At 50.3% G+C, this 20,404-nt stretch overlaps 1 protein-coding gene across 1 annotated transcript in view; it reads left to right on the top strand.

Annotated features, from left to right (window-relative positions):
• Positions 1–20,404, top strand: part of LOC141133886 (uncharacterized) — a 38,985-nt gene that overhangs the window by 4,769 nt on the left and 13,812 nt on the right. The window contains exons 2-3 of the mRNA XM_073623487.1: positions 3,471–3,824; positions 7,882–8,460. Coding sequence (XP_073479588.1) covers positions 3,471–3,824; positions 7,882–8,460 — 933 coding nt within the window. The remainder of the gene's footprint in view (positions 1–3,470; positions 3,825–7,881; positions 8,461–20,404) is intronic.

The raw sequence follows: 20,404 nt of genomic DNA, 5'->3' as shown, positions 1-20,404 counted from the left end.
CTTGGGGTGGGGTTGCCATCCATTGATCTCGGGTTATGACTGAGTGGTAGTCTTGGAGTGGCTGAAAGGTTCTAACCTGCTGAGACTACCAGATAGCCACCCCATAAGAAGAATCCACCACTATCAGGTAGTCTCAGGTTAGGACTGAGTGGTGGATTCTGGTTACGGGGTGGCTATCTGGTAGTTTCAGGTTAGGACTGAGTGGCGGATTCTGGTTATGGGGTGGCTATCCGGCAGTCTCAGGTTAGGACTGAGTGGTGGATTCTGTTTATGGGGTGGCTATCTGGTAGTCTCAGCAGGTTAGGACTGAGTGGTGGATTCCGGTTATGGGGTGGCTATCTGGTAGTCTCAGCAGGTTAGCACTGAGTGGTGGATTCTGGTTATGGCGTGGCTATCTGGTAGTCTCAGCAGGTTAGGACTGAGTGGTGGATTCCGGTTATGGGGTGGCTATCTGGTAGTCTCAGGTTAGGACTGAGTGGTGGATTCTGGTTATGGGGTGGCTATCTGGTAGTCTCAGCAGGTTAGCACTGAGTGGTGGATTCTGGTTATGGCGTGGCTATCTGGTAGTCTCAGCAGGTTAGGACTGAGTGGTGGATTCCGGTTATGGGGTGGCTATCTGGTAGTCTCAGGTTAGGACTGAGTGGTGGATTCTGGTTATGGGGTGGCTATCTGGTAGTCTCACGTTAGGACTGAGTGGTGGATTCTGGTTATGGGGTGGCTATCCGGTAGTCTCAGGTTAGGACTGAGTGGTGGATTCTGGTTATGGGGTGGCTATCTGGTAGTCTCACGTTAGGACTGAGTGGTGGATTCTGGTTATGGGGTGGCTATCCGGTAGTCTCAGGTTAGGACTGAGTGGTGGATTCTGGTTATGGGGTGGCTATCTGGTAGTCTCACGTTAGGACTGAGTGGTGGATTCTGGTTATGGGGTGGCTATCCGGTAGTCTCAGGTTAGGACTGAGTGGTGGATTCTGGTTATGGGGTGGCTATCCGGTAGTCTCATGTTAGGACTGAGTGGTGGATTCTGGTTATGGGGGGGCTATCAGTTATGGGGTGGCTATCTGGCAGTCTCAGGTTAGGACTGAGTGGTGGATTCTGGTTATGGGGTGGCTATCTGGTAGACTCAGGTTAGGACTGAGTGGTGGATTCTGGTTAAGGCGTGGCTATCCGGTAGTCTCAGGTTAGGACTGAGTGGTGAATTCAGGTTATGGGGTGGCTATCCGGTAGTCTCACGTTAGGACTGAGTGGTGGATTCTGCTTATGGGGTGGCTATCTGGCAGTCCTCACGTTAGGACTGAGTGGTGGATTCTGGTTATGGGGTGGCTATCTGGTAGTCTCAGATTAGGACTGAGTGGTGGATTCTGGTTATGGGGTGGCTATCTGGTAGTCTCAGATTAGGACTGAGTGGTGGATTCTGGTTATGGCGTGGCTATCTGGTAGTCTCAGGTTAGGACTGAGTGGTGGATTCTGGTTATGGGGTGGCTATCCGGTAGTCTCAGATTAGGACTGAGTGGTGGATTCTGGTTATGGGGTGGCTATCCGGCAGTCTCAGGTTAGGACTGAGTGGTGGATTCTGGTTATGGCGTGGCTATCCGGCAGTCTCAGGTTAGGACTGAGTGGTGGATTCTGGTTATGGGGTGGCTATCCGGCAGTCTCAGGTTAGGACTGAGTGGTGGATTCTGGTTATGGCGTGGCTATCCGGCAGTCTCAGGTTAGGACTGAGTGGTGAATTCTGGTTATGGGGTGGCTATCTGGTAGTCTCAGATTAGGACTGAGTGGTGGATTCTGGTTATGGCGTTTCTATCCGGCAGTCTCAGGTTAGGACTGAGTGGTGGATTCTGGTTATGGGGTGGCTATCTGGTAGACTCAGGTTAGGACTGAGTGGTGGATTCTGGTTAAGGCGTGGCTATCCGGTAGTCTCAGGTTAGGACTGAGTGGTGAATTCAGGTTATGGGGTGGCTATCCGGTAGTCTCACGTTAGGACTGAGTGGTGGATTCTGCTTATGGGGTGGCTATCTGGCAGTCCTCACGTTAGGACTGAGTGGTGGATTCTGGTTATGGGGTGGCTATCTGGTAGTCTCAGATTAGGACTGAGTGGTGGATTCTGGTTATGGCGTGGCTATCTGGTAGTCTCAGATTAGGACTGAGTGGTGGATTCTGGTTATGGCGTTTCTATCCGGTAGTCTCAGATTAGGACTGAGTGGTGGATTCTGGTTATGGGGTGGCTATCCGGCAGTCTCAGGTTAGGACTGAGTGGTGGATTCTGGTTATGGCGTGGCTATCCGGCAGTCTCAGGTTAGGACTGAGTGGTGGATTCTGGTTATGGGGTGGCTATCTGGTAGACTCAGGTTAGGACTGAGTGGTGAATTCTGGTTATGGGGTGGCTATCTGGTAGTCTCAGATTAGGACTGAGTGGTGGATTCTGGTTATGGCGTTTCTATCCGGCAGTCTCAGGTTAGGACTGAGTGGTGGATTCTGGTTATGGGGTGGCTATCTGGTAGTCTCAGATTAGGACTAAATGGTGAATTCTGGTTATGGGGTGGCTATCCGGCAGTCTCGGGTTAGGACTGAGTGGTGGATTCTGGTTATGGGGTGGCTATCTGGTAGTCTCAGATTAGGACTGAGTGGTGGATTCTGGTTATGGCGTGGCTATCTGGTAGACTCAGGTTAGGACTGGGTGGTAGATTCTGGTTATGGCGTGGCTATCCGGCAGTCTCGGGTTAGGACTGAGTGGTGGATTCTGGTTATGGGGTGGCTATCTGGTAGTCTCAGGTTAGGACTGAGTGGTGGATTCTGGTTATGGCGTTTCTATCCGGCAGTCTCAGGTTAGGACTGAGTGGTGGATTCTGGTTATGGGGTGGCTATCTGGTAGTCTCAGATTAGGACTGAATGGTGAATTCTGGTTATGGGGTGGCTATCCGGCAGTCTCAGGTTAGGACTGAGTGGTGGATTCTGGTTATGGGGTGACTATCCGGCAGTCTCAGGGTAGGACTGAGTGGTGGATTCTGGTTAAGGAATTGCTATTTGGTAGCCAGACTCAGGTTAGGACTTTCTGGTAATCTCTGGGTATGGAGTAGCAGAAGAGATCGCCTCCATGTTTCTCCTGTGGACACCAGCGGTGAGATCTCCCAGCATAGTGCCGGCTCAGTCTCCGCCATCTTTGTGTGTTCCTGCTCCTCCTCTTACATTCTACATGATATACAATAAATACAAAATGTAGCCGGAATGGCGAGAGCTCCTGACAATGTGCTGCCAGGTTGGTGGTCCCGTATCTGGAGCTCCTAGTTATCAGCAGAACGCCAACTTGGTGGAATGGACTTCCTAGAAGCAGGCTGGAGGGACAAGTGAGAATAAAGAACAATACTTTTATCCTTTAAGGTTTCTTAGTGGAGACAGAAAGTGATGAGAGGTGCGCCTGATGTATCCCCCCTCTTCTCCTGCCCGTGACAAGTCCTCTTTGTGTCTCTCCACAGGGTCCGCTCAGGGGCTCAGCTTCCCTTCGTCTCCGTACTACCTGGTGAAGCAGTCACTGACCTGGGTGGAGGCCTTGAATTATTGCCGGACGCAGTACACAGACCTGGCCAGCATTGAGTCGGATACGGAGCTGATGCAGGTGTCGGCGGTGGCGCTCCTGAGTGAGGTGTGGGTGGGACTGTACCTGTGCTCCCCGGGGCTCTGGCGCTGGAGTACTGGTAACGCCTTAGGAACCTATACCAAATGGAATTCCGGGATGCCGGGCCTGACCTCCTATTCCTGTGCGAGGTACAGCTTGTTAAAGTGGAATGACGGGAGATGTGACTCCAAATTCTACTTCGTGTGTTACAAAGGTGAGTCCATGGGGGCCAAAGTGTATAGAAAGGTGCAGGACCACAAGGAGTCCACTGGGCTGAGTCATCTGTGGTCCTTGTATATCCCAGGAACTCAGCACAGGGATGGTGGGAACACCCTTTATAATGGGCACAGCAGGTGTACAGACCCGGGAACTCAGCACAGGGATGGTGGGAACCCCTCATAATGGGCACAGCGGGTGTACAGACCCGGGAACTCAGCACAGGGATGGTGAGAACCCCTCATAATGGGCACAGCGGGTGTACAGACCCGGGAACTCAGCACAGGGATGGTGAGAACCCCTCATAATGGGCACAGCGGGTGTACAGACCCGGGAACTCAGCACAGGGATGGTGGGAACCCCTATAAATGTTTTAAAACGATCCTGGCTCCCTACCTTGCGGAGGTTTTTAATGGCTGTTTGGATGAGGGTTCTCTCCCTCCCTCCATGAGGCAATCTGCAGTGATCCTTCTGTCAAAGGGTAAAGATCCTTCCATGATTGGGAATTGGCGCCCCATTAGCCTTCTTAATGTCGATAGGAAGATACTGGCAAAGATTTTCTTCTGGCGATTATCACCAGTGGCAGGCAGTTTGTTATCCCGCCACCAGCACTGTTCGGTCCAAGGTAGAAGCACTTTCTCAGCGGTGTTAGCTGTCCGGGAGGCCTTGGAGCGTTGTAGGGCTGCTGGTTGGGGTAAATTTTTGCTGACATTGGATCAGGCTAAGGCCTTTGATCGGGTTAATCATGAGTACTTGTGGCTCCTTCTTGACAAATATGGCCTGGAGGGGGGTTTCATTGATTGGCTCAAGATTTTGTACAAAGGGCTGAAAGCTTTCCTCTGGTTAATGGTTGGATCGGGCAGCTCTTTGCAGTCGGCTCGGGTGTGCGTCAGGGGTGTCCATTGAGTCCTCTGCTATATGTGTTTGCAATCGACCCCTTCATTAGAAGGCTAGAGAGTGGACCATTGTGTGGGGTACCTTTGGGCATCGCTGGTGAGCCTCCTTTGAAGGTTGTGGCCTATGCTGATGATGTTTCTGTTTTTATCTCTGGGACTGCGGAGGCGCAGGAGGTGGTCTCAGTGATAGGGCAGTATGCAGAGGCATCAGGTTCAAAGGTCAACCAGGACAAGTGTGAAGCTTTCTGGATGGGTGTGGAAGGTGAGAGCTTTGTTCTCCCGGATGACTTCCCGGAGCCCCAACAAAAAATTAGAGTTCTAGGCATTGAATTCGGCCCAGGTGACTATGGTCATGCAAATTGGGTGAACAGGCTGGAGAATGCCGATGCCAAGGTGGCAAGCTGGAAAGGTTGGCAGCTTTCCTTGAGGGAAAAGGTTGATCTGATCAAGACTTACCTGATTCCGATTTTTCTGTATGTCAGTTTTGTTTGCATTTTGCCAGTTTCTCTCTATACCAGGATCTATAGTTGTTTCTTCCAGCTGTTATGGGGGAACAGAATAAACCTTGTCAAAAGGAATGTGACTTACCTTCCTAGGCGGGAGGGTGGTCTAGGGATGGTCAACCCTGTAGTCTTTTTCTCTCTAATGTTTGTGAAGTACAATCTTGGTAACATGTTGGCAGAGAGACCGCCTGGGTGGGTTGGTATTTTCCAGTCCTGGTTTAGGCCCTTTCTGCGAGACTGGGAGAATGGTGGGCCAGTGAAAAGCCTGAGGGTCAAGCATGAACAGCTCCCGGCTTATGTTGCCCCGTGTTTGAAAATGCTTCGGCAGTGGCAAGTAACAGCAGGAGAAGTCAGATCTCTTCCAAGGAAACTTCTTGAGAAGCGGATCATGAGCTCTGCTTTTTGCGAGCCACTGGCCTTGAGGGATTGCCCAAGCCTGGTTTTGGGGGAGGGTTTGCGATTGATTAATTTGGAGAGAATCCCAATGAAGTTTAGGGATCAGGCTTGGCTTGCCTTTCATGGAAAACTATATGTGAAGGGCAACTTGAAGTTTCTTTCCATGAGTGATCGGGGCTGCCCGAGAGTGGAGTGTGGAGGAGTGGTGGAGTCCATGGATCACTTTCTACTTCAATGCCCTTTTAATATAGAGGTGTACAAGAGGGTGGGGAGGGCTCTGAGTATACCCTTCCTCCCCCATATGAGTTATGCAGAGTGGGTGTATGGGGCATTCCAGACTCGTCGGGATTATGATTTGGAAACACTTTTTTTAGTTAGTCTAGTAGTCCGTTATTTCACGTGGAGTGCACGGTGTCAGGTATCCTTACGGGGTAAAATCCTCCCTGTCGAAGTAGTGGTGCAGGACATTCTGGGTGAGGTTGGGAAGATTCGGGGTCTTGAGAAAGGCAGGTGGCAGCAGGAGGCCTGGATAAGGGCGTGGAGGAATATCAGGACTCTGTAGCTGCTGCCTGTTGATCTCGGGGTGTGCGGCTTTTCTTTGTATTCTTGATTCACCCCCCTAGATTTTCAAGATGAAATATATTTTTGATAAAAGGCTCCATGCATGGTGACGGTGATGTTCCTTAGTCCCGTAGGGATTGTGTTGTGCGCAATTTGGTTTGTACCATTTATTATGTTCTTGTTTTGTATTATCAAATTCAATTATTTTGTAAATATGTTTTATTTATTTATTATGGTTTTATTGTATATAAGTTGTTGTTTGTAAGATTTTTCAATAAACAAAATTAACCCCTCATAATGGGCACAGCGGGTGTACAGACCCGGGAACTCAGCACAGGGATGGTGGGAACCCCTCATAATGGGCACAGCGGGTGTACAGACCCGGGAACTCAGCACAGGGATGGTGGGAACCCCTCATAATGGACACAGCGGGTGTACAGACCCGAGAACTCAGCACAGGGATGGTGGGAACCCCTCATAATGGGCACAGCGGGTGTACAGACCCGGGAACTCAGCACAGGGATGGTGGGAACCTCTCATAATGGGCACAGCGGGTGTACAGACCCGGGAACTCAGCACAGGGATGGTGGGAACCTCTCATAATGGGCACAGCGGGTGTACAGACCCGGGAACTCAGCACAGGGATGGTGGGAACCTCTCATAATGGGCACAGCGGGTGTACAGACCCGGGAACTCAGCACAGGGATGGTGGGAACCCCTCATAATGGGCACAGCGGGTGTACAGACCCGGGAACTCAGCACAGGGATGGTGGGAACCCCTCATAATGGGCACAGCGGGTGTACAGACCCGGGAACTCAGCACAGGGATGGTGGGAACCCCTCATAATGGGCACAGCGGGTGTACAGACCCGGGAACTCAGCACAGGGATGGTGGGAACCCCTCATAATGGGCACAGCGGGTGTACAGACCCGGGAACTCAGCACAGGGATGGTGAGAACCCCTCATAATGGGCACAGCGGGTGTACAGACCCAGGAACTCAGCACAGGGATGGTGAGAACCCCTCATAATGGGCACAGCGGGTGTACAGACCCGGGAACTCAGCACAGGGATGGTGAGAACCCCTCATAATGGGCACAGCGGGTGTACAGACCCGGGAACTCAGCACAGGGATGGTGGGAACCCCTCATAATGGGCACAGCGGGTGTACAGACCCGGGAACTCAGCACAGGGATGGTGAGAACCCCTCATAATGGGCACAGCGGGTATACAGACCGGGAACTCAGCACAGGGATGGTGAGAACCCCTCATAATGGGCACAGCGGGTGTACAGACCTGGGAACTCAGCACAGGGATGGTGGGAACCCCTCATAATGGGCACAGCGGGTATACAGACCCGGGAACTCAGCACAGGGATCTCATCAATAAGGCCCCCAAGGGGTATATTATATTATTGTTTAGGAAATGATTGTCATTGGCCCATGTAACCCAGAACACCAAACTATTTTTTGCAGCCATAGACTGCAGTGATCTGCAGGACCCTATATCTGATGTTAGACCAAGATTGCCACCTGCATGGCATTCTTCCCCAGTTCCAACAATATACTTGGCTTCCAATCCCAGATTGTATGTGTGATTGTGAGGATATTTGAGTATATGTTCCATTATGGTCGAGTGTCGTGGATAGGCTGTACATCGATGTAGTGAAATAACCATCCTTTTTTTTTTTGCCTCGGCAGCAACCAACACAACAGCGCCCAACATTCCCGCTACTTGTCAGTGGCCCTTGGTGTCCACCACTGTTGCCTCTCTTACCAATCCAATAAATGAAAGTACCCCAATTGGGAACAACCAACCAACCAACGGACCCACCAATGGCTTCAACCAACAAAACAATGGCATGAACCAGCAAAATGGTGGTGGTGGTAACCAACAAACCAATGGTGGTATCCAACAAATCACTGGTGTCAACCAACTAACTAATGGTGGTATCCAACAAATCACTGGTGTCAACCAACTAACCAATGGTGGTATCCAACAAATCACTGGTGTCAACCAACTAACCAATGATGTCAGCCAACAAGCCAATGATGTCAGCCAACAAACCGATGGCTTCAGCATACAATCTCCAGGCCTCACCATACAGAAAAGATCTATAAGCCTACCGCAAGGCTCTTTGCTCGATGACAGTTTTTCATCTTCATCATCTTCATCTTTCTCTTCCTCTGTATCTTCACTTGTTAATGATCTTTTGGCTCACCCCGAGGCTACTGTACAGACACCCTCTACAGCGACCACAACAAGCTCAGTGTCCACAGGTAAGACCATATAAAAATATCAGACTCCCAAACAAAAATGAAGAGAATATGACTGTATACAGCCCCTCACCTCATCTCAAATATATTACGGGAAAAGTAGAGAAAGATTGCCCCGGGGATTGTATGGGGGTGGGGTGGGGGGAGTGTATTTATGTAACACAAGTGACAAGTAAATGAAAAAGGATATATAGCTTTATTCAAAAACTTACATGAAATGTATAGTTAAAAAACAGTATAATATAATGAGCAACTCATACAGTTAAATTCGACACCGTGTTGGAAGGGGCTCTAAGATAGCAGAACGCGATCGAACATGATGATAAAGAAACCCAACGTGTTTCGGATTATTGTTAGTACAATTCCTTCTTCAGGGAGTTTTTTTTTTGGGGGGGGGGGGGATATACTGTATGATCTAAAATACAAAATACATAGGTAGAACATAGTAATCATTATTCATAAAATACATGAAATAATATATAAATAGTGGGGATTGGAGCTTTTGGGGAATAACAAACGGGGGGGGGGGGGGGGAGCAAAGAATTACCGTAATCAAAGGGACTTACTTAGTTCAGAAATAGTACCCGTATCCTAGACAGATGAAAATTTGATGGTTTTACAGATATCACTCCATGTTCCGGTCTCCATAATACCATTCAGTAGCGTCTTCAAGAAAGTTTAGCGGTGTATGGGCCTGTAAGTTGTGGGCTATAGATTAAAAAAATATGTGGAGCTTCCCCAATAAAGCTGGTAGGACTTGGCATCAAAGCAGGGACCCCTCGGATATGTCAGGCCAGGGAGTCCACCAGGAACAGCAAAAAGGAGGGGTGCAGGTCCCTAAATGTAAATATATAGTAGTATGAGTATAATATAAATACATGCAATTAGTAATAATGACCATATATGGTCATGAAAAAGGGGGGGGGGGGGCAGATAAATTAAAAAAGTGGCCACTAAATGCAGGTAGTTTACAGAAATGTCACAGACTTGTATATAGGTGCTGACTGAAGAGACCACGTTATGGTCATAGGGTGGTAGTATAAACAAGAATGGAATATACCAAAGGGATAAGACGGTAAATAATTGGGGTAAATTACTATATACAAATATAATAAAGTAGTAAGGTGAATCGCATAATTCGGCCAGAAATTGTATTTACCGATTAAGCCATATGAATCCCTATGGTGAAAGTAGCTACTTATAGAAGTTTAAAAACAAATAGTCCAAAAAAAAAACCAGTCAGCAAGTCAAGTACTTAGTGACTGGAACTGCAATGGGGTCTCCTTGGTCCTAGAAGTGTAGTCTAGGTGTACAGCGGGAGAGAGCGCTACTTGGAGGTTTAAGTAGCAGCTGGTTAGGGAGACCGCCGCCCAGAAAGGGCGGAGAATGCTAATAATGAGGGTGTGTAGGGGCTGAACCAGATTCGGCGATACATCTAACACAGCCCACAGAAGTGTCAGCAGAGAGATACAATATCGCCGAATAGCTGTTCCCCCGGCGCGGCGGGGTCCGACGTCACCGCCTCGAAGGCGCGATGACGTCAGGCGTCGGAGAGCCTCCGTCACGGGAAGAGGGGGCCAAGCCGGAGCCGGCGGTCGGAGCCAGACCCCAAGAAAAGCCCATGGTAAGGCCCCGAACCAGGAGGGTGCGGGGCCTACCCGTGTCGGGGGACACCGCAAAAGGTCGCAGACGTTATCCCAGCAGGTCCAAAAATGCTCGATGCCAATTAGCAGGGGGGCAAACATATGACATAATGTAGGAGATCGAAAATAGGAGTGAGGCTGAAAGGTATAAAGTATACATTTGATTATATACAGACAGCAATGCACTGATACGCAAAATATCAAAGGTATAAATAGTACAATATGCATAACATAAAGCAAACTATACATATTTTATCTTCATGAATTCAAAACAAGTATTGGAAAAAAATATAGAGCAACAAGATGATAAACATTGGTGAAAAAATGCAATGTACATAACTATAAATCCCCTTCATAGCCCCCCGATGTAAAGCCCTGTAAAAAGGGTTTGAAGCTTAGTATTTCATTAAGGCCTGGGGGTGAGGTGGTTTTAAGATTTGAGATCCACCTCATTTCCCGTTGAAGGAGTATCTTATTAAGATCGGAAATTAGGTGCATCTCAAATCCATTCCACCTAATGCCATTCTTTGATGCTATAGCAACCAATGACCAATCATTCATTTCCTGGCATTTGAAATTTAGGTCAGGTGTTTTAGAATAGAAAAAATGGGGTCCTGTGACAGATTCCCACAAGTTCAGGCCGAACCCTTTGCTGCTAATTACCTCAGTTTTCCACACCTACAGTAGTGTGCGTTTTGAGGACCAAATCACTGCATCTTCATTCCCCTTATTACCATATCAGCCATTAAACCTAGGCAATTCCCTGCAGTCATATTGCCAGTCAGACCTAAAGGGAGAGGCAGAGGTTCTGAGGCGGTAGGAGGTGTGCAGGTCCTGCAGGACAATGTGGTGGTCGGGCTGCACTCTAGAGCAGGGTTCTCAAACAGGCGGCCCTCCAGCTGTTGCGAAACTACAAGTCCCATCATGCCTCTGCCTGTGGGAGTCATGCTTATAACTGTCAGCCTTGCAATGCCTCATGGGACTTGTAGTTTCGCAACAGCTAAAGGGCCACCAATTTGAGACCCCTGATCTAGAGGCAGCCATGTTCCTGCAGCTGCAGCTTACTGCCAGGTGGGCCCCAGTGATGAGAGTGAGGGTGATGAAGTTACATAGACGATGTGGGTGCTCCGGAATGTAGAGGAGAAAACTGAGGTAGGGGTTCTGCATGCAGAAGTGGTAGGAGGAGAGCAGTTCCTGCATGACAATGTGGTGGTCAGGCTGCACTATCTAAAGGCAGCCATGTTCCTGCAGCTGCAGCTTACTGCCAGGTGGGCCCCAGTGATGAGAGTGAGGGTGATGGTGTTACATACAAAACGTGGGTGCCCAGGAATATAGAGGAGGTAAGGGAAGGAGAACATTGGTGTGGGAGGATCTCATCCAGAGGAAGAGGCAGCTTGCAGAGGACTGCAGGGAAGCATCTATCATATTCCACCAGGTGGCGCTACCACACAGGCACTGGACACTGCTACCCTCAGGGTTGGTTCACAGAGCTCTGTCCGGGGCATTTGGGTACCACAAAATCGCTGGCTCAGCAGCTGCCCAGACCACCATGAATTATTCTATAGGCTGAACGCTTGTCATGGGTTGCGGCACACTATTCCTGAGCCGTGACGTCTGTATTTGTTTGTTTATTCGAATACACTTCCTTGTTTACCAGACTCCACCACAATGTCCTCAACATACCAAGCGTGGATCACAGAGGCCACCTCAGATATGCCAACAATTGTTTTTTTTATTGTCCCGCCACTATATTGTTTTCTTCCAGTCTGTTATCTTTGGTGACGGAGACACCCAGCAGCTCCTTCTTCACACTCCGAACCCAGCAGCTCCTTCTTCACACTCCGAACCCAGCAGCCCCTTCTTCACACTCTGAACCCAGCAGCTCCTTCTTCACACTCCGAACCCAGCAGCTCCTTCTTCACACTCTGAACCCAGCAGCTCCTTCTTCACACTCTGAACCCAGCAGCTCCTTCTTCACACTCCGAACCCAGCTGCTCCTTCTTCCCACTCCGAACCCAGCAGCTCCTTCTTCACACTCCGAACCCAGCAGCTCCTTCTTCACACTCCGAACCCAGCAGCCCCTTCTTCACACTCTGAACCCAGCAGCTCCTTCTTCACACTCCGAACACAGCAGCTCCTTCTTCACACTCTGAACCCAGCAGCTCCTTCTTTACACTCTGAACCCAGCAGCTCCTTCTTCACACTCTGAACCCAGCAGCTCCTTCTTCACACTCCGAACCCAGCAGCTCCTTCTTCACACTCTGAACCCAGCAGCTCCTTCTTCCCACTCTGAACCCAGCAGCTCCTTCTTCCCACTCTGAACCCAGCAGCTCCTTCTTCCCACTCTGAACCCAGCAGCTCCTTCTTCCCACTCTGAACCCAGCAGCTCCTTCTTCCCACTCTGAACCCAGCGGCTCCTTCTTCACACTCCGAACCCAGCAGCTCCTTCTTCACACTCTGAACCCAGCAGCTCCTTCTTCACACTCCGAACCCAGCAGCTCCTTCTTCACACTCCGAACCCAGCAGCTCCTTCTTCACACTCTGAACCCAGCAGCTCCTTCTTCACACTCTGAACCCAGCAGCTCCTTCTTCACACTCCGAACCCAGCAGCTCCTTCTTCACACTCCGAACCCAGCAGCTCCTTCTTCACACTTCGAACCCAGCAGCTCCTTCTTCACACTCTGAACCCAGCAGCTCCTTCTTCACTCTCTGAACCCAGCAGCTCCTTCTTCACACTCTGAACCCAGCAGCTCCTTCTTCACACTCTGAACCCAGCAGCTCCTTCTTCACACTCTGAACCCAGCAGCTCCTTCTTCACTCTCTGAACTCAGCAGCTCCTTCTTCACACTCTGAACCCAGCAGCTCTTTCTTCCCACTCCGAACCCAGCAGCTCCTTCTTCACACTCCGAACCCAGCAGCTCCTTCTTCACACTCTGAACCCAGCAGCTCCTTCTTCACACTCTGAACCCAGCAGCTCCTTCTTCACACTCTGAACCCAGCAGCTCCTTCTTCACACTCTGAACCCAGCAGCTCCTTCTTCACACTCTGAACCCAGCAGCTCCTTCTTCACACTCTGAACCCAGCAGCTCCTTCTTCACACTCCGAACCCAGCAGCTCCTTCTTCTAACTCCGAACCCAGCAGCTCCTTCTTTACACTCTGAACCCAGCAGCTCCTTCTTCACACTCCGAACCCAGCAGCTCCTTCTTCACTCTCTGAACCCAGCAGCTCCTTCTTCACACTCTGAACCCAGCAGCTCCTTCTTCACACTCCGAACCCAGCAGCTCCTTCTTCACACTCCGAACCCAGCAGCTCCTTCTTCACACTCTGAACCCAGCAGCTCCTTCTTCACACTCCGAACCCAGCAGCTCCTTCTTCACTCTCTGAACCCAGCAGCTCCTTCTTCACTCTCTGAACCCAGCAGCTCCTTCTTCACACTCTGAACCCAGCAGCTCCTTCTTCACACTCTGAACCCAGCAGCTCCTTCTTCACTCTCTGAACCCAGCAGCTCCTTCTTCACACTCTGAACCCAGCAGCTCTTTCTTCCCACTCCGAACCCAGCAGCTCCTTCTTCACACTCCGAACCCAGCAGCTCCTTCTTCACACTCTGAACCCAGCAGCTCCTTCTTCACACTCTGAACCCAGCAGCTCCTTCTTCACACTCTGAACCCAGCAGCTCCTTCTTCACACTCTGAACCCAGCAGCTCCTTCTTCACACTCTGATCCCAGCAGCTCTTTCTTCCCACTCCGAACCCAGCAGCTCCTTCTTCACACTCTGAACCCAGCAGCTCCTTCTTCACACTCTGATCCCAGCAGCTCTTTCTTCCCACTCCGAACCCAGCAGCTCCTTCTTCACACTCTGAACCCAGCAGCTCCATCTTCACATTTTGAACCCAGCAGCTCCTTCTTCACACTCTGAACCCAGCAGCTCCTTCTTCACTCTCTGAACCCAGCAGCTCCTTCTTCACACTCTGAACCCAGCAGCTCTTTCTTCCCACTCCGAACCCAGCAGCTCCTTCTTCACACTCCGAACCCAGCAGCTCCTTCTTCACACTCTGAACCCAGCAGCTCCTTCTTCACACTCTGAACCCAGCAGCTCCTTCTTCACACTCTGAACCCAGCAGCTCCTTCTTCACACTCTGAACCCAGCAGCTCCTTCTTCACACTCCGAACCCAGCAGCTCCTTCTTCACACTCTGAACCCAGCAGCTCCTTCTTCACACTCCGAACCCAGCAGCTCCTTCTTCTAACTCCGAACCCAGCAGCTCCTTCTTTACACTCTGAACCCAGCAGCTCCTTCTTCACACTCCGAACCCAGCAGCTCCTTCTTCACTCTCTGAACCCAGCAGCTCCTTCTTCACACTCTGAACCCAGCAGCTCCTTCTTCACACTCCGAACCCAGCAGCTCCTTCTTCACACTCCGAACCCAGCAGCTCCTTCTTCACACTCTGAACCCAGCAGCTCCTTCTTCACACTCCGAACCCAGCAGCTCCTTCTTCACTCTCTGAACCCAGCAGCTCCTTCTTCACTCTCTGAACCCAGCAGCTCCTTCTTCACACTCTGAACCCAGCAGCTCCTTCTTCACACTCTGAACCCAGCAGCTCCTTCTTCACTCTCTGAACCCAGCAGCTCCTTCTTCACACTCTGAACCCAGCAGCTCTTTCTTCCCACTCCGAACCCAGCAGCTCCTTCTTCACACTCCGAACCCAGCAGCTCCTTCTTCACACTCTGAACCCAGCAGCTCCTTCTTCACACTCTGAACCCAGCAGCTCCTTCTTCACACTCTGAACCCAGCAGCTCCTTCTTCACACTCTGAACCCAGCAGCTCCTTCTTCACACTCTGATCCCAGCAGCTCTTTCTTCCCACTCCGAACCCAGCAGCTCCTTCTTCACACTCTGAACCCAGCAGCTCCTTCTTCACACTCTGATCCCAGCAGCTCTTTCTTCCCACTCCGAACCCAGCAGCTCCTTCTTCACACTCTGAACCCAGCAGCTCCATCTTCACACTCTGAACCCAGCAGCTCCTTCTTCACACTCTGAACCCAGCAGCTCCTTCTTCACTCTCTGAACCCAGCAGCTCCTTCTTCACACTCTGAACCCAGCAGCTCTTTCTTCCCACTCCGAACCCAGCAGCTCCTTCTTCACACTCTGAACCCAGCAGCTCCTTCTTCCCACTCTGAACCCAGCAGCTCTTTCTTCACACTCTGAACCCAGCAGCTCCTTCTTCACACTCTGAACCCAGCAGCTCCTTCTTCACACTCCGAACCCAGCAGCTCCTTCTTCACACTCTGAACCCAGCAGCTCCTTCTTCACACTCCGAACCCAGCAGCTCCTTCTTCTAACTCCGAACCCAGCAGCTCCTGCTTCTAACTCCGAACCCAGCAGCTCCTGCTTCTAACTCTGAACCCAGCAGCTCCTTCTTCAGACTCTGAACCCAGCAGCTCCTTCTTCTCACTCCGAACCCAGCAGCTCCTTCTTCACACTTTGAACCCAGCAGCTCCTTCTTCACACTCTGAACCCAGCAGCTCCTTCTTCACACTCCGAACCCAGCAGCTCCTTCTTCACACTCCGAACCCAGCAGCTCCTTCTTCACACTCTGAACCCAGCAGCTCCTTCTTCTCACTCCGAACCCAGCAGCTCCTTCTTCACACTCTGAACCCAGCAGCTCCTTCTTCACACTCTGAACCCAGCAGCTCCTTCTTCACACTCCGAACCCAGCAGCTCCTTCTTCACTCTCTGAACCCAGCAGCTCCTTCTTCACTCTCTGAACCCAGCAGCTCCTTCTTCACACTCTGAACCCAGCAGCTCCTTCTTCACACTCTGAACCCAGCAGCTCCTTCTTCACTCTCTGAACCCAGCAGCTCCTTCTTCACACTCTGAACCCAGCAGCTCTTTCTTCCCACTCCGAACCCAGCAGCTCCTTCTTCACACTCCGAACCCAGCAGCTCCTTCTTCACACTCTGAACCCAGCAGCTCCTTCTTCACACTCTGAACCCAGCAGCTCCTTCTTCACACTCTGAACCCAGCAGCTCCTTCTTCACACTCCGAACCCAGCAGCTCCTTCTTCACACTCTGAACCCAGCAGCTCCTTCTTCACACTCCGAACCCAGCAGCTCCTTCTTCTAACTCCGAACCCAGCAGCTCCTTCTTCACACTCTGAACCCAGCAGCTCCTTCTTCACACTCCGAACCCAGCAGCTCCTTCTTCACTCTCTGAACCCAGCAGCTCCTTCTTCACACTCTGAACCCAGCAGCTCCTTCTTCACACTCTGAACCCAGCAGCTCCTTCTTCACACTCCGAACCCAGCAGCTCCTTCTTCACACTCCGAACCCAGCAGCTCCTTCTTCACACTCTGAACCCAGCAGCTCCTTCTTCACACTCTGAACCCAGCAGCTCCTTCTTCACACTCCGAACCCAGCAGCTCCTTCTTCTAACTCCGAACCCAGCAGCTCCTTCTTCTAACTCCGAACCCAGCAGCTCCTTCTTCACACTCTGAACCCAGCAGCTCCTTCTTCACACTCCGAACCCAGCAGCTCCTTCTTCACTCTCTGAACCCAGCAGCTCCTTCTTCACACTCTGAACCCAGCAGCTCCTTCTTCACACTCTGAACCCAGCAGCTCCTTCTTCACACTCCGAACCCAGCAGCTCCTTCTTCACACTCCGAACCCAGCAGCTCCTTCTTCACACTCTGAACCCAGCAGCTCCTTCTTCACACTCCGAACCCAGCAGCTCCTTCTTCACTCTCTGAACCCAGCAGCTCCTTCTTCACTCTCTGAACCCAGCAGCTCCTTCTTCACACTCTGAACCCAGCAGCTCCTTCTTCACACTCTGAACCCAGCAGCTCCTTCTTCACTCTCTGAACCCAGCAGCTCCTTCTTCACACTCTGAACCCAGCAGCTCTTTCTTCCCACTCCGAACCCAGCAGCTCCTTCTTCACACTCCGAACCCAGCAGCTCCTTCTTCACACTCTGAACCCAGCAGCTCCTTCTTCACACTCTGAACCCAGCAGCTCCTTCTTCACACTCTGAACCCAGCAGCTCCTTCTTCACTCTCTGAACCCAGCAGCTCCTTCTTCACACTCTGAACCCAGCAGCTCTTTCTTCCCACTCCGAACCCAGCAGCTCCTTCTTCACACTCTGAACCCAGCAGCTCCTTCTTCCCACTCTGAACCCAGCAGCTCTTTCTTCACACTCTGAACCCAGCAGCTCCTTCTTCACACTCTGAACCCAGCAGCTCCTTCTTCACACTCCGAACCCAGCAGCTCCTTCTTCACACTCTGAACCCAGCAGCTCCTTCTTCACACTCCGAACCCAGCAGCTCCTTCTTCTAACTCCGAACCCAGCAGCTCCTGCTTCTAACTCCGAACCCAGCAGCTCCTGCTTCTAACTCCGAACCCAGCAGCTCCTTCTTCACACTCTGAACCCAGCAGCTCCTTCTTCTCACTCCGAACCCAGCAGCTCCTTCTTCACACTTTGAACCCAGCAGCTCCTTCTTCACACTCTGAACCCAGCAGCTCCTTCTTCACACTCCGAACCCAGCAGCTCCTTCTTCACACTCCGAACCCAGCAGCTCCTTCTTCACACTCTGAACCCAGCAGCTCCTTCTTCTCACTCCAAACCCAGCAGCTCCTTCTTCACACTCTGAACCCAGCAGCTCCTTCTTCACACTCTGAACCCAGCAGCTCCTTCTTCACACTCCGAACCCAGCAGCTCCTTCTTCACTCTCTGAACCCAGCAGCTCCTTCTTCACTCTCTGAACCCAGCAGCTCCTTCTTCACTCTCTGAACCCAGCAGCTCCTTCTTCACACTCTGAACCCAGCAGCTCCTTCTTCACACTCTGAACCCAGCAGCTCCTTCTTCACTCTCTGAACCCAGCAGCTCCTTCTTCACTCTCTGAACCCAGCAGCTCCTTCTTCACACTCTGAACCCAGCAGCTCTTTCTTCCAACTCCGAACCCAGCAGCTCCTTCTTCACACTCCGAACCCAGCAGCTCCTTCTTCACACTCTGAACCCAGCAGCTCCTTCTTCACACTCTGAACCCAGCAGCTCCTTCTTCACACTCCGAACTCAGCAGCTCCTTCTTCACTCTCTGAACCCAGCAGCTCCTTCTTCACTCTCTGAACCCAGCAGCTCCTTCTTCACACTCTGAACCCAGCAGCTCCTTCTTCACACTCTGAACCCAGCAGCTCCTTCTTCACTCTCTGAACCCAGCAGCTCCTTCTTCACACTCTGAACCCAGCAGCTCTTTCTTCCCACTCCGAACCCAGCAGCTCCTTCTTCACACTCCGAACCCAGCAGCTCCTTCTTCACACTCCGAACCCAGCAGCTCCTTCTTCACACTCTGAACCCAGCAGCTCCTTCTTCACACTCTGAACCCAGCAGCTCCTTCTTCACACTCTGAACCCAGCAGCTCCTTCTTCACTCTCTGAACCCAGCAGCTCCTTCTTCACACTCTGAACCCAGCAGCTCTTTCTTTCCACTCCGAACCCAGCAGCTCCTTCTTCACACTCTGAACCCAGCAGCTCCTTCTTCCCACTCTGAACCCAGCAGCTCTTTCTTCACACTCTGAACCCAGCAGCTCCTTCTTCACACTCTGAACCCAGCAGCTCCTTCTTCACACTCCGAACCCAGCAGCTCCTTCTTCACACTCTGAACCCAGCAGCTCCTTCTTCACACTCCGAACCCAGCAGCTCCTTCTTCTAACTCCGAACCCAGCAGCTCCTGCTTCTAACTCCGAACCCAGCAGCTCCTGCTTCTAACTCCGAACCCAGCAGCTCCTTCTTCACACTCTGAACCCAGCAGCTCCTTCTTCTCACTCCGAACCCAGCAGCTCCTTCTTCACACTCTGAACCCAGCAGCTCCTTCTTCTCACTCCGAACCCAGCAGCTCCTTCTTCACACTCTGAACCCAGCAGCTCCTTCTTCACACTCTGAACCCAGCAGCTCCTTCTTCACACTTCTCCATTCCATAGCTCAGGAGGTGCCTTCAGATCCTGATGTTGGTGTGTATAAAGGGTATCCATGTAACTCAATCCCCCCTGTCCCCCAGCCGGGGCCCCACCATGGTGGCTGAAAGCAAGTGCGACCTTTGTGACCCTGGTAGCTCCGCCTCTGGTGTCAGTAGCTTTTTATTTTTATTTTAGCTTTTTAACTATTTTTTATCATTTTTTTGTATTTTTTTTACAATTTTATTTTTTATGATTTTTTAGGAGCCCATTTGGGGGGCTTTGGTGAGATATCGGGGGGTCTAAACAGACCTCTGATGTTTCACCTTTGAAACAGAGGAGATTGAGGACACACAGCCCTCAATCTCCATCCCGCAGCCTCCGCTGCACAGAATGAATGGACAGGATAAGCTCTGTACATGGGCTCCCCGTTCATTCACAAACACAGTTTACTATGCCTCAGTGGTGAATGAGGATAGTTTACTAGGCTTCAGTGATGAATGAGCACAGTTTACTATGCTTCAGTGATGAATGAGCACAGTTTACTATGCTTTATTGATGAATGAACATATTTTACTATGCCTCAGTTATGAATGAACATATTTTACTATGCCTCAGTGATGAATGAACACAGTTTGCTATGTTTCAGTGATGAATAAATACAGTTTACTATGCTTCAGTGATGAATGAACACAGTTTACTATGTTTCATTGATGAATTAACATGGTTTACTATGTTTCAGTGATGAATAAACACAGTTTACTATGTTTCAGTGATGAATGAACAGTTTACTATGCCTCAGTTATGAATGAACACAGTTTACTATGGTTTAGTGATGAATGAATATATTTTACTATGCTTCAGTGATGAATGGACACCGTTAACTATGTTTCAGTTATGAATGAGCACAGTTTGCTATACCTCAGTTATGAATGCACGCATTTTACTATGCCTCAGTGATGAATGAACACAGTTTACTATGTTTCAGTGATGAATAAACACAGTTTGCTATATTTCAGTGATGAATGAACACAGTTTACTATGCTTCTGTGATTAATAAACACAGTTTACTATGCTTCAGTGATTAACACAGTTTACTATGTTTCATAGATGAATGAACACAGTTTACTATGTTTCATTGATGAATTAACATGGTTTACTATGTTTCAGTGATGAATAATCACAGTTTACTATGTTTCAGTGATGATTAATCACAGTTTACTATGTTTCAGTGATGAATGAACACAGTTTAATATGCTCCAGTTATGAATGAACAGTTTACTATGCTTCAGTGATGAATAAACATATTTTACAATGTTTCAGTGATGAATGAACACAGTTTACTATGCCCCAGTTATAAATGA

This window comes from Aquarana catesbeiana, linkage group LG03 (genome assembly GCF_042186555.1).
Source record: "Aquarana catesbeiana isolate 2022-GZ linkage group LG03, ASM4218655v1, whole genome shotgun sequence".
NCBI lineage: Eukaryota > Metazoa > Chordata > Amphibia > Anura > Ranidae > Aquarana > Aquarana catesbeiana.
The sequence above is the reverse complement of the archived record's forward strand: the minus strand, read 5'-3'. Positions and strand labels throughout refer to the sequence as shown.